This window comes from Cervus canadensis, chromosome 6, assembly GCF_019320065.1.
Source record: "Cervus canadensis isolate Bull #8, Minnesota chromosome 6, ASM1932006v1, whole genome shotgun sequence".
Classification (NCBI taxonomy): domain Eukaryota; kingdom Metazoa; phylum Chordata; class Mammalia; order Artiodactyla; family Cervidae; genus Cervus; species Cervus canadensis.
This window is the reverse complement of record NC_057391.1, coordinates 21,385,248-21,399,029: the sequence shown is the minus strand read 5'-3', so window position 1 is coordinate 21,399,029 and position 13,782 is coordinate 21,385,248. Positions and strand designations below refer to the sequence as shown.

Here is a 13,782-nt window from a genome sequence, read left to right as displayed (position 1 = left end):
GCCACTTAGCAACTCATACATGCCTATAAATTATGAAATGACAATGATTCAGTATTCTGGCCACATCTCACAGACTGCCCAGCAGGAAAACATCCATCTCTTCCCACCTGCTGTGCCCACCACTGTCCTTCCAGAAAGTCTGGTCCTCGAAGTTGCAGACGGCATGATTGTATCAGAGACACAGAGCAGGGACCACAGTGGCTCTGCATCCCGCTCATGAGCAGAGGAGTGTGGAGATGTTCCTGCTCTGGGAGTGGGTGATACTTGCTCCCAGTTTCTTGAGCAGGTGAAAAAGCTCACTCTGCTGCCAAGATAGCTCATTGCAAGAGTGCATAAACACTCTTTCCACGTGTCTGAAATATGACTGATTGATGAATTAATTTTCCCTGTTTTTGTTGCCATTCAGTCCCTAGGTCATGTCTGACTCTTTACGACCCCATGAACTGCAGCACGCCAGGAGCTTTATTCTCTCGTTCCTTGACTTTTCCATCCCTTCTGGTTGCTCCAGAAATGCTGCTACCTAAGTAAGTTCCCAGAGAGAGCTATTCCTTCTGAAGGGCCCTGTGGATCAGAGCAGCTCACTCTGTAAATATTGCAGGTGTTGTGTGTCCTTTCCTGTCCTTTACTATCTCCCAGAGTTTGCTAAACTCATGTCTATTGAGTCAGTGATGCCATCCACCCATCTTTTCCTCTGTCACCTCCTTATCCTCTTGCCCTCAATCTTTCCCAGCATCAGGGACTTCTCCAGTGAATCGATTCTTCACATCAGGTGGCCAAAATATTGGAACTTCAGCTTCAGCATCAGTCCTTCCAATGAATATTCAGGGTTGATATCCTTTAGGATGGACTGGTTTGATCTCCTTGCTGTCCAAGGGACTCTTGAGAGTCTTCTCCAACACCACATCTAGAAAGCATCAATTCTTTGGCACTCAGCCTTCTTTAGGGTCCAACTCTCACATCCATTCATGATTACTGGGAAAACCATAGCTCTGACTATATGGACATTTGCCAGTAAAGTAATGTCTCTACTTTTTAACATGCTGTCTAGGTTGGTTATAGCTTCTCTTCCAAGGAGCAAGCATCTTTTAATTTCATGGCTGCAGTCGCCATTTGCAGTGATTTTGAAGCCCAAGAAAATTAAATCTGTCACTGTTTCCACATTTTCCCCATCTATTTGCCATAAAATGATGGGACTGGATGCCATAATCTTAGTTTTTTTAAATGTTGAGTTTTAATCCAGCTTTTTCACTCTCCTCTTTCACCTGCATCAAGACATTCTTTAGTTTGTTTTCACTTTCTGCTATTAGAGTGGTGTCATCTGCATATCTGAGGTTGTTGATATTTCTTCTGGAAATCTTGATTCCAGCTTTTGAGTCATCCAGCCGTGCATTTCACCTGATGTACTCTGTATATCCGTTAAATAAGCAGGGTAACAATATATAGCCTTGATGTACTCCTTTCCCAATTTTGAACAGTCCATTGTTCCATGTGCAGTACTAACTGTTGCTTCTTGTCCTGCATACAGGTTTCTTGGGTATCCCCATCTCTTTAAGAATTTTCCACAGTTTGTTGTGATTCACACAGTCAAAGGCCTTAGTGTAGTTAATGAAGTAGAAGTAGATTTTTTTTTTAAATTCCCTTGCTTTTTCTATGATCCAGCAGATACTGGATCTGCTCTGGTTCCTCTGCCTTTTTTAACCCAGCTTCTACATCTGAAATTCTTGGTTCATGTACTGCTGAAGCATAGCTTGAAGAATTTTAACATAATCTTGCAGCATGTGAAATGAGTGCAATTGTATGGTAACTTGAACATTCTTTGGCATTCATTTCCCTGAGATGAGGTTATTAGCAAAGAGAATATCCTGTACCCAGTTTGAATACAAACAATACACACAACACCTGCAATATTTACAGAGTGGGCTGCTCTGATCCACAGGGCCCTTGACAGAAGGAATATCTTGTCAGAAACTCTCCTGGAACTTACTTAGGTAGCAGCATTTCTGGAGCAACTAGAAGGGATGGAAAAGTCAAGGAAAGAGAGAATAAAGTTCCAGTCACTGAAGATGGAGTGTCTGCAGATGAAACTCAGCAGGATACACAATCTTGGCCTGAATTTTAAAAACCAGAAACTAGCTTCCATCTCACAGTCATCCATCAACAATGTGCCTTGGAATTTTCATTAACACATTGTGAAATATTTCAGCATATATAATCTGAATTGTCGTTGAAGTGTTAATGTCACTTTAAGGGATTCTATGCCATATGGGGGCATGTGGATGGGCTGAAAACAGGCATTTCTGGAGAAAAGCTCTTAGGTTCCTTTTTGAACTGTCCTGCCCCCAGATTCCTCTGTAGGGCAAACCAAGAATTCCTAGGTCCAATTGGCTTTGAGGAGCAGACCTGGAAGAGCTTTGACAAGACCTCTAACATAGCACACTGGAGAGAGAAACATCACCCCCTTCCGGGTCTGCCCACAGCCGGAGCCCCATCTGCATCTTGGTTTGCGCTCAGCTCCCCCTGCCGCCCTCCATCACTGTGTCACTCACAGCACAGTGGTACACAGCCGAGTCTGATGCTTGCACAGCCCGTTTCTGCAGGTGGAAGGAGCTGTCCTTCTTAACAAGAGTGGCCTGAAAACCTTCATGCTCTACCTTCTTGTCTGCTGTGAAGCCCCTCAGAAGGATTTGAGGAGCTTTGTTGAGATGCTGGACATACCAGAAAAGATAGTGATTCGAATATGTGGTCCAGTAAGTGCAGTTCAGGTCATGAGAGCCCCCTCTGAGACAGTCACTGGGCCTTCTGTCTGGTTCACTGAGTCACATTGGTCCCTCCTACAAGAAAATCACATTGTTATGATAGAAAAGTACAGGAGGAGAGTTTTCGGCCAGAGAAGAAATAAAACTTACCTACAGTTATTAGAGAAGGCAATGGCACCCTTCTCCAGTACTCTTGCCTGGAAAATCCCATGGATGGACGAGCCTGGTAGGCTGTGGTCCATGGGGTCTCTAAGAGTCGGACACGACTGAGGGACTTCACTTTCACTTTTCACTTTCACACATTGGAGAAGGAAATGGCAACCCACTCCAGTGTTCTTGCCTGGAGAATCCCAGGGACGGGGGAGCCTGGTGGGCTACAGTCCATGGGGTCACAAGAGTCGGACACGACTGAGTGACTTTCACTACTACTACTTTACTACTTCACTATATAGAAAGTGAAAAATCATTAACATTTAGGATAAAATATTACTTACTGAATACTAAGATGATCAGAAGAACTGAGTGACAGAATGCATGTTCGCAAAAGAAAACGGTCCTTGTTCCCTGGAATACACCAGTCTAACGAATCTAGTCTCCATCTGGATGTTACAGAAGCTCCTCACTCAGAAACTGAGAGCCCCTTTCTGCACAGTGGCAATATTCTGATTGTGGCTACAAAGTAGGCAAGTGAAACCGGCTCCTGAACACAACGAGGAACCGCATCTGAAGGAAGCCCCCCCCTCCGGTGGTGATCGTGAGAATTGCACCACAGTCGAGTCTGACCTATTCCTCCTGATAACAGCTTGTGGGATTACATACAGGAGAATGGGACAGGACTCTAAGAAGAGAGTCCTAAGCATAAGCGTGCTTAGGGAAATATTCTATTATTACTTCCATATTTTTTTTTCATGGCACAGCTATCTCTAGCTTCGCAAGAAAGCCCAGTTACAATTTCTAGATGGAATAGTCAGAGGTTTCTTCCTCTCATATGTCTCCGATTTCCATGGGTCAGAGAAGGGTCCTTCTGTATGGAAAGTGCTTCCTCCTCTCCCCAAGTCATTTCTCTGAAGTAGTTATATTCATGTTGACTCTGTCAACATGCCGTGGAGAAAATTTTATCTAAGGCAGGTGTCAAATAATGTGTAGTTAAATGATAAGGTTATTATCTTGATTTAGCATGGAATGACAGATTTGTAAAACATAATAAAAGTAAAATATGTGACTTCTTTTTCACTGATAACGGTAGAGTTGATCTTCCAAGTAGAAAACTATTTTTGGACTTTGAACATCAGGTAGCACAGAGATAAGGAAAACAGGTGAGATGAGCTAACATTGCCCAGCTTTCTTCATGGAGGCAGTTTCTAGGCACCAGTGCATGAGGGATTTACCAAAAGTAGTGCAGCTGTCTCACTGTGGGATTGAGACAGAATAGGAGAACAGAGATCCTGAGATACCTAAAACTTGTGGACCTCTGTACCAGAGAGGAGGAATGTTAACAAAAAAGAGAGAGAGAGAGAGAGAGATAAGGGCAAGGGAGGGTTGGGGGGTAGAGTGGGGGTGGATTTGGACCGTCCTGGATGACAGCAACCTTACACCTTTAGTCTCATGAAGGACAGGTGACCTTAACTAGGTACCTTGGTTCTTGAAATACAATCACTATTGTCAGGAAGCATTTAACAGGAGGCTTCCTATGTGCTGTTTTGGATCTGTCAGGAATCCTCTGGTCTTTATTAATTCCTGAATATTCAGGAATTAAGAGGAGAGGCACACCTTTCCTGGGGCTGAGGAATCCAGGCATTTCCTTCATTAGTTTCTCAAGATGGTGATAAGTACCCTCTTCCTTCTTATGAACCATACGGTAAAACATGATTGTTTACAACTCTCTCTTTAATAGGGATCGCCTTATGTTTTGTAAGTCTGGAATTTTAATCTTTATCATTGCTGAGAATAAATATCTTGTAAGACAGTATATATGCCCACACCATGTTGATTAAAACACCTTTGCTCCATCAGAGCTTGGGTCCCCGTGTCTTTCTTTCTTTCTTTCCTTCTCTCTCTCTTTCAGGCTAATTCCTTGGAGTGCGGAGGCCCGCTGAGCTTACTCTTTTGCCCAGGCTTCTAAGACCTTCTCAGGTAGGCGCACTGGTTCTTCACCCACTCGAGAGGCGCCTGATGCCAATGTGCAGCAGCACAGGCTCTAGGAACAGAACTTTATTGGCTTTCCGCATAAACCAGGGATATCAGCCTCTTTCTCTCTCTTACTTTCTTATCATCGACTCCGGACCACCAGGTTCCAGTCCATTAAAGGACCAACACACTATCATTTACCTCTTGTCACATAGTTGTTTTAATTCAACTAAGTATTTTTTTTTAGAATGTCAAGTTTAGACGCTTAATATATTAGCCAGGCACTCTTCATTCCAGAGGCATGTGTGTGGTATTTATCTGTCTTCTGTTTATTTATTAGGGATTCAGGAATCTCAATGGAAAGAACTGTTTGCTCACTGTCTGTCAGCCTGTTTGTCTAGTTCCCTGTGCAATTATTTATGCTAGTGAAGTGAACCCAGCAGAAGATTTAATGGGATCATTTCATAGCTTGTTCTTTCCTCTAGGATAGGGTTTATTTTATGCCAAGTCTGACTATATTATGGTAAGAAGTCAAAACATTGTTCTTTGCTGACATAAACCATGTTGAGGCATGGAAACGCTGTGGCTGCAGACAGCTGTGAGGTCGCCTTACACAGGCTCTCAGGGCAGTGCTGTCAGTCCAGGAACAATGGTTCTGACTAAGTCAGTTGAACTCAAGAACTGCTGCTGCTGCTGCTGCTGCTAAGTCGCCTCAGTTGTGTCCGACTCTGTGTGACCCCATAGACCGCAACCCACCAGGCTCCCCGTCCCTGGGATTCTCCAGGCAAGAACACTGGAGTGGGTTGCCATTTCCTTCTCCAATGCATGAAAGTGAAAAGTGAAAGTGAAGTCACTCAATCGTGTCCGACTCTTAGCGACCCCATGGACTGCAGCCCACCAGTCTCCTCTGTCCATGGGATTTTCCAGGCAAGAACACTGGAGTGGGGAGCCACTGTCTTTTCCGGAACTCGAGAACAGGCTTATTCAAATCTCTCCAGAGATTTTCTCACCAGTTAAAATGAATTTTGTTAGTTCTTACCAAAACTGGGATCATTTTTAATGCACAACTGTTTGCCGAGTTGTTCTTTTTGTTTGTTTTTTGTCTGCGCCAGGTCTTAGTTTAGGCTTGTGGGATCCAGTTCCCTGACCAGGGATTGAACCTGGGCTTCCAGCAATGTGAGTACAGAGTCCTACTCACTGAACCAACCCTCCACCTAAAATGAGAATCTTGAGTTGAAGTTATCATGCTGGCAGGACTCTGGCTCAGCAGATCACCTAGATTGTCTTAAACTCTTGAGCATTTTCAGGAATCCCTAGCTTCCAGCATTCATTTTGGAAATTTACAGGGTTGTCTGCAATGTGGAAACCAAAATCAGATACAATTCCTATCTCAAATTGCTTTCAGTTGATTGAGAAGCAGGTAAGCAAAAAAAAAAAAAAAAATCCTATGCCCTGTACTCCCACTAGCCTTGACCCCAGTACATGAAGTGAGGGAACAGACTGGAATAGAGAGCTGATGCAGTTACCACCAGGGAAATTAAACTTGCTAGAATACATTTTTCCCCACCATTAAGATTTATTTTTGTTCTTTCATCTCCCTCTCCATTTCTAGGCCTCTTTATTAAGATGTTGAGCCCCCAGGGCACAGGCGGCCAGCCCCCAGTGAGCAGGACTCTAGGATGTCAGGGAGGAAGGCAGTGCTCACCTTCAGGTGGGTGTCCAGACCCACCCTAAGTGACGATGGTGAGTGCATCTGCCAAGACCATAAAACTACTATAACTATTAAACTCTGCATTTGAGTAGTTGTGTCTATAAATTGGGTTTCCCCAGTAGCTCAGCAGTAAAGAATCTGCCTGCCAATTGAGGAGATGAGAGTTCCATCCCTGGGTCAGGAAGATCCCCTGGAGGAGAAAATAGCAACCCACTCCAGTACTCTTGCCTGGAAAATTCCATGGACAGGGGAGCCTGGCAGCTACAGTCCACAGGATGGTAGAGAGTCAGATGCCACTTAGCAACTGAGCACCAGACACAGTACACACAGGCCTGTAAATTATGAAATGACAAGGATTCAGTGTCCTGGCCACACCTCACAGACTGCCCAGCAGTAAAACATCCATCTCTGCCCACCTGCTGTGCCCACCACTGTCCTTCCAGAAAGTCTGCTCCCGGAAGTTGCAGACAGGAGTTCAGCCTGAGAAGATGAGGGGACTCTGTGCAATGGGCACGACTGTAGCAGGGACACAGAGCAGGGACCAGAGTGGCTCCGCATCCCGCTCATGAGCAGAGGAGTGTGGAGATGCTCCTGCTCGCTGAGTGGGTGGTAATTTCTCCTAGTCTCCTGAGCAGGTGAAAAGCCCACTCCTCTGCAAGATAGCCTACTAAGAGAACATAAATACTTCCCCCATGTATCTGAAGGATGACTGACTGATGAATTAATTTCCCCTGCTTTTGCTGTTGTTCAGTCCCTAGGTCATGTCTGACTCTTTACAACCCCAGGAACTGCAGCACGTCAGGCTTCCCTGTCCTTCACTAGCTCCCAGAATTTGCTCAAACTCCTGTCCATTGAGTCAGTGATGCCATCCAACCATCTTATCCTCTGTCATCTCCTTATCCTCTTGCCCTCAATCTTTACCAGCATCAGGGTCTTCTCCAGTGAATCGGTTCTTCACATCAGGTGGCCAAAATATTGGAACTTCAGCTTCAGCATCAGTCTTTCCAAGGAAGGTTCAGGGTTGATATCCTTTAGGATTGACTGCTTTGACCACCTTGCAGTCCAAGAGACTCTGAAGAATCTTCTCCAAAACCACCGTTCAAAAGCATCAATTCTTCAGCGCTCAGCCTTCTTTATGGTCCAACTTTCACATCCATACATGATTACTGGGTAAACCATAGCTCTGACTATAGGGACCTTTGTTGGCAAAGTAATGTCTCTGCTTTTTAATACACTGTCTAGGTTTGTCATATCTTTTCTTCCAAAGATCAAGAGTCTTTTAATTTTATGAATGCAGTCACCATCTGCAGTGACTTTGGAGGCCAAGAAAGTAAAATCTGTCATTGTTTCCACTTTTTCCCCATCTATTTGCCATCAAGTGATGGGACCAGATGTCATAATCTCAGTTTTTTGAATGTTGAGTTTTACTCCAGTTTTTTCGCTCTCCTCTTTCACCCTCATCAAAAGGCTCTTTAGTTTCTCTTTGCTTTCTGCCATTAGAGTGGTATCATCTGCATATATGAGGTTGTCGATATTTCTCCTGGCAATCTTGATTCCAGCTTGTGAATCATCCAGCCCAGCATTTGGCATGCTGTACTCTGCATATAAGTTAAATAAGCAGGCTGACATTATATAGCCTTGAAGTACTCCTTTGCCAAATTTGAAGCAGTCCATTGTTCCATGTGCAGTACTAACTGTTGCTTCTTGTCCTGCATACAGGTTTCTTGGGTATCCCCATCTCTTTAAGAATTTTCCACAGTTTGTCATGATCCACACTGTCAAAGGATTTAGCGTAGTCAATGAAGCAGAAGTAGCCTTTTTTTAATTCCCTTGCTTTTTTCTGTAATCCAGTGGCTGTTGGTAATTTGATCTCTGGTTCCTCTGCCTTTTCTAAACTCAGCTTGTACATCTGAAGTTCTTCATTCATGTACTGCTGAAGCATACCTTCAAGGATTTTGGGCATAATCTTGCTAGCATGTGAAATGAGTGCAATTGTATGGTAAGTTGAACATTCTTTGGCATTCATTTCCCTGAGATGAGGTTATTAGCAAAGAGAATATCCTGTACCCAGTTTGAATACAAACAATACACACAACACCTGCAATATTTGCAGAGAGGGCTGCTCTCAACCACAGGACCATTGACAGAAGGAATATCTTTTCAGGAAGCTCTCCTCCTGGAACTTACTTAGGCAGCAGCATTTCTGGAGCAACCAGAAGGGATGGAAAAGTCAAGGAAAGAGAGAATAAAGCTCCAGTCACTGAAGATGGAGTGTCTGCAGGTGAAACTCAGCAGGATACACAATCTTGGCCTGAATTTTAAAAACCAGAGACTAGCTTTCAGATCACACAGTCATCCATTAACAATGTGCCTTGGAATTTTCATTAACACATTGTAAAATATTTCATGATATTTCTGAATTGTCATTGAAGAGCTAATGTCACTTCAAGGGATTCTATGCCATCTGGGGGATTTTGGATGGGCTAAAAACAGGCATTTCTGAAGAAAAGCTCTTAGGTTCCTTTTTGAACTGTCCTGCCCCCAGATTCCTCTCTGTAGGGCAACCCAAGAATTCCTAGGTCCAATTGGCTCTGAGGAGCAGACCTGGAAGAGCTTTGACAAGACCTCTAGCATAGCACACTGAAGAGAGAAACAACACCCCCTTCTGGGTCTGCCCACAGCCAGAACCCCATCTGCATCTGGGTTTGTGCTCAGCTCCCCCTGCAGCCCTCCATCACTGTGTCCCTCAGAGCACAGTAGTACACAGCCGAGTCTGATGCTTGCACTGCCCGTTTCTGCAGGTGGAAGGAGCTGTCCCTCTTCACAAGAGTGGCCTGAAAACCTTCATGCTCTACCTTCTTGTCTGCTGTTGAGCCCTTCAGGAGGAGTTGAGGAGGTTTGTTGAGATGTTGGACATACCAGAAAAGATAGGGAGCCGAACCAGCAGTCTGGTAAGTGCAGTTCAGAGTCATGAGAGCCCCCTCTGAGACAGTCACTGGGCCTTCTGTCTGGGTCACTGAGTCACCATTGGTCCCTTCTACAAGAGAATCACTTCGTTATAGTAGAAATGTACAGGAGGAGAGTTTTCAGTCAGAGAAGAAAAATAAAACTTACCTATAGTTATAGGAAAGTGAAAAATCATTAACATTTAGAATAAAATGCTACTTACTGAATATTAAGATGATCAGAAGAACTGAGTGAGTGGCAGAACGCATGCTGGCAAAAGAAAACGGTCGTTGTTCCCTGGAATACACCAGTCTAACGAATCTAATCTCCATCTGGATGTTACAGAAGCTCCTCACTCAGAAACTGAGAGCCCCTTACTGCACAGCGGCAATATTCTGTCTTGTGGCTATAAAACAGGCAAGTGAAACCAGCTCCTGAACACAACTAGGAACCGCATCTGAAGGAAGCCCCTCCCTCTCGTGGTGATAGTGAGAATTGCACCACAGTGGAGTCTGACCTATTCCTCCTGATAACAGCTTGTGGGATTACATACAGGAGAATGGGACAGGACCCTAAGAAGAGAGTCCTAAACATAAGCGTGCTTAGGGAAATATTCTATTATTACTTCCATAATTTTTTGCATGGTACAGGTATCTCTAGCTTCACAAGAAACCCCAGTTACAATTTCTAGATGGAACAGTCAGAGGTTTCTTCCTCACATATGTCTCCGATTTCCATGGGTCAGAGAAGGATTCCTCTGTAAAGAAAGTGCTTCCTTCTCTCCCCAAGTCATTTCTCTGAAGTAGTTATATTCATGTTGACTCTGTCAACATGCCGTGGAGAAATTTTTATCTAAGGCAGGTGTCAAATAATGTGTAGTTAAGTGATAACGTCGTTATCCTGATTTATCATGGAATGACAGATTTGTAAAACACAATAAAAATAAAATACATGACTTCTTTTTCACTGATAACGGTAGAGTTGATCTTCCAACTACAAAACTATTTTTGGACCTTGAACATCAGATAGCACAGAGATAAGGAAAACAGATGAGATGAGCACTAATATTGCCCAGCTTACTTCCTGGAGGCAGTTTCTAGGCACCAGTGCATGAGGGATTTACCACAAATAGTGCAGCTGTCTCACTGTGGGATTGAGACAGAATAGGAAAACGGAGATCCTGAGATACCTAAAACTTGTGGACCTCTGTACCAGAGGGGAGCAATGTTGACAAAAAAAGAAAGAGAGAGAAATAAGAGCAAGGCAGGGGTTGGGGGGTAGAGTGGGGGGAAATTGGACCATCCTGGATGACAGCAACCTCACAGCTTTAGCCTCATGAGGCACAGGTGACCTTACTTAGGTAATCTGGTTCTTGAAACATCTTTTTACCTCTTGTCACACTCTTGCTTTAATTCAACTAAGTATTTTTTTTAGAATGTCAAGTTTAGATCCTTAATATATTAGCCAGACACTCTTCATTCCAGAGGCATGTGTGTGGTATTTATCTGTCTTCTGTTTGTTTATTAGGGATTCAGGAATCTCAATGGAAAGAACTGTTTGCTCAGTGTCTGTCAGCCTGTTTGTCTAGTTCCCTGTGCAATTATTTGTGCTAGTGAAGTGAACCCAGCAGAAGATTTAATGCGGTCATTTCATAGCTTGTTCTTTTCTCTAGGATTGGGTTTACTTTATGCAAAGTCTAACTATAATATGGTAAGAAGTCAGAACATTGTTCTTTGATGACATAAACCATTTTAAGGCTTGGGGACATCGTGGCTGCAGACAGCTGTGAGGGTGCCTTACACGGGCTCTCAATGTTGTCAGTCCAGTAACAACGGCTGTGACTAAGTCAGCTGAACTCAAGAACAGTCTTCTTCAAATGTGCCTTTTTCAGCTACTGAGATTTTCTCACCAGTTATAATGAACTTTGTTAGTTCTTCCCAAAACTGGGATCATTGTTAATGCACATCTGATGCTTAGCTGTTCTTTTTGCTTGTTTTGTTCTTTTGTCTGCACAGGTCTTAGTTTAGGCTTGTGGGATCTAGTTCCCTGACCAGGGATCGAACCTGGGCCTCCAGCAATGTGAGTGCAGAGCCCCAGTCACTGAACCAACACTCTCCCTAAAATTAGAATCTTGAGTTGAAGCTATCATGCTGGCAGGACTCTCTGGCTCAGCAGATCACCTAGATTGTCTTAAACTCTTGTGCATTTTCAGGAATCCCTCCAGCATTCATTCTGGAAATTTGCAGGGTTGTCTACAATGTGGAAAACATTTCCTACCTCAAATGGCATTCAGTTGATTGAGGAGCAGGTGAGCAAAAAAAAAAAAAAAAAAATCCTATGCCCTGTCTGTACTCCCACTAGCCTGGCCCCCAGTACTTGAAATGAGGGATCAGACCGAAAGCAGAGAACTGAAGCAGTTACTACCAGGGAAATAAAATCAGCTAGAATACTTTTATTTTCCCACCGTTAAGATTTATTTTTGCTCTTTCATTTCCCTCTCCATTTCTGGGTCTGTTTATTAAGATGCTGAACCCCCAGGGCACAGGTGGCCAGCCCTCAGTGTGCAGGACTCTAGGATGTTAGGGAGGAAGGCAGTGCTCACCTTCAGGTGGGTGTCCAGATCCACCCTAAGTGACGACGGTGACTACATCTGCCAAGACCATAAAACTACTATAACTATTAAACTCTGCATTTAAGTAGTTGTGTCTATAAATTGAGCTTCCCAGGTGCTAAGTGATAAAGAATCTGCCTGCCAATTGGGGAGATGAGGGTTTGATCCCTGGGTGAGAAAGATCCCCAGGAGAAGGGAATAGCAACCCACTCCAGTATTCTTGCCTGTAAAATTCCAAGGACAGAGGAGCCTGGTGGGCTACAGTCCATGGGGTTGGAAAGAGTCAGACAAAACTTAGCAAATCACACATGCCTATAAATTATGAAATGACAATGATTCAGTATTCTGGCCACATCTCACAGACTGCCCAGTAGTAAAACATCCATCTCTTCCCACCTGTGTGCCCACCACTGTCCTGCCAGAAAGTCTAGTCCTCAAAGTTGCAGATGGCATGATTGTATCAGAGACGCAGAGCAGGGACCACAGTGGCTCCGCATCCCGCTCATGAGCAGAGGAGTGTGGAGATGTTCCTGCTTTGGGAGTGGGTGATACTTTCTCTGGTTTCCTGAGCAGGTGAAAAAGCTCACTCTGCTGCCAAGATAGCTCATTGTAAAAGTGCCATAAACACTCTTTCCACGTGTCTGAAATATGACTGATTGATGAATTAATTTTCCCTGTTTTTGTTGTCGTTGAGTCCCTAGGTCATGTCTGACTCTTTACGACCCCATGAACTGCAGCACGCCAGGAGCTTTATTCTCTCTTTCCTTGAATTTTCCATCCCTTCTTGTTGCTCCAGAAATGCTGCTGCCTAAGTAAGTTCCAAGAGGAGAGCTTCCGGACAAGATATTCCTTCTGAAGGGCCCTGTGGATCAGAGCAGCTCACTCTGTAAATGTTGCAGGTATGTGTCCTTCCCTGTCCTTCACTAGCTCCCAGAGTTTGCTAAACTCACGTCCATTGAGTCAGTGATGCCATCCAACCATCTTATCCTCTGTCACCTCCTTATCCTCTTGCCCTCAATCTTTCCCAGCATCAGGGTCTTCTCTAGTGAATTGGTTCTTCACATGAGGTGGCCAAAATATTGGAACTTCAGCTTCCCATCAGTCCTTCCAATGAACATTCACGGTTGATATCCTTTAGGATGGACTGGTTTGATCTCCTTGCTGTCCAAGGGACTCTTGAGAGTCTTCTCCAACACCACATCTAGAAAGCATCAATTCTTTGGCACTCAGCCTTCTTTAGGGTCCAACTCTCACATCCATTCATGATTACTGGGAAAACCATAGCTCTTACTACATGGACCTTTGCTGATAAAGTAATGTCTCTGCTTTTTAACATGCTGTCTAGGTTGGTCATATCTTTTCTTCCAAGGAGCAAGCATCTTTTAATTTCATGGCTGCAGTCGCCATTTGCAGTGATCTTGAAGCCCAAGAAAATTAAATCTGTCACTGTTTCCACATTTTCCCCATCTATTTGCCATAAAATGATGGGATTGAATACCGTAATCTTAGTTTTTTTTTTAATGTTGAGTTTTAATCCAGCTTTTTCACTCTCCTCTTTCACCTGCATCAAGATGTTCTTTAGTTTCTTTTCACTTTCTGCCATCAGAGTGGTGTCATCTGCATATCTGAGG

The 13,782-nt window shown here is 43.9% G+C and overlaps 1 long non-coding RNA gene and 1 gene segment (V, D, J or C); one reads left to right on the top strand and one right to left on the bottom strand.

Annotated features, from left to right (window-relative positions):
• Window positions 1–13,782, top strand: part of LOC122443271 — a 26,276-nt gene extending 12,494 nt beyond the window's left edge. The window contains exons 2-3 of the long non-coding RNA XR_006269955.1: window positions 8,062–8,069; window positions 13,734–13,782. This is a non-coding gene — a long non-coding RNA (uncharacterized LOC122443271). The remainder of the gene's footprint in view (window positions 1–8,061; window positions 8,070–13,733) is intronic.
• On the bottom strand, window positions 9,293–9,890 carry LOC122443245. The segment is given in 2 exon segments: window positions 9,293–9,631; window positions 9,764–9,890. Coding segments are annotated over 2 exon segments (435 nt in total).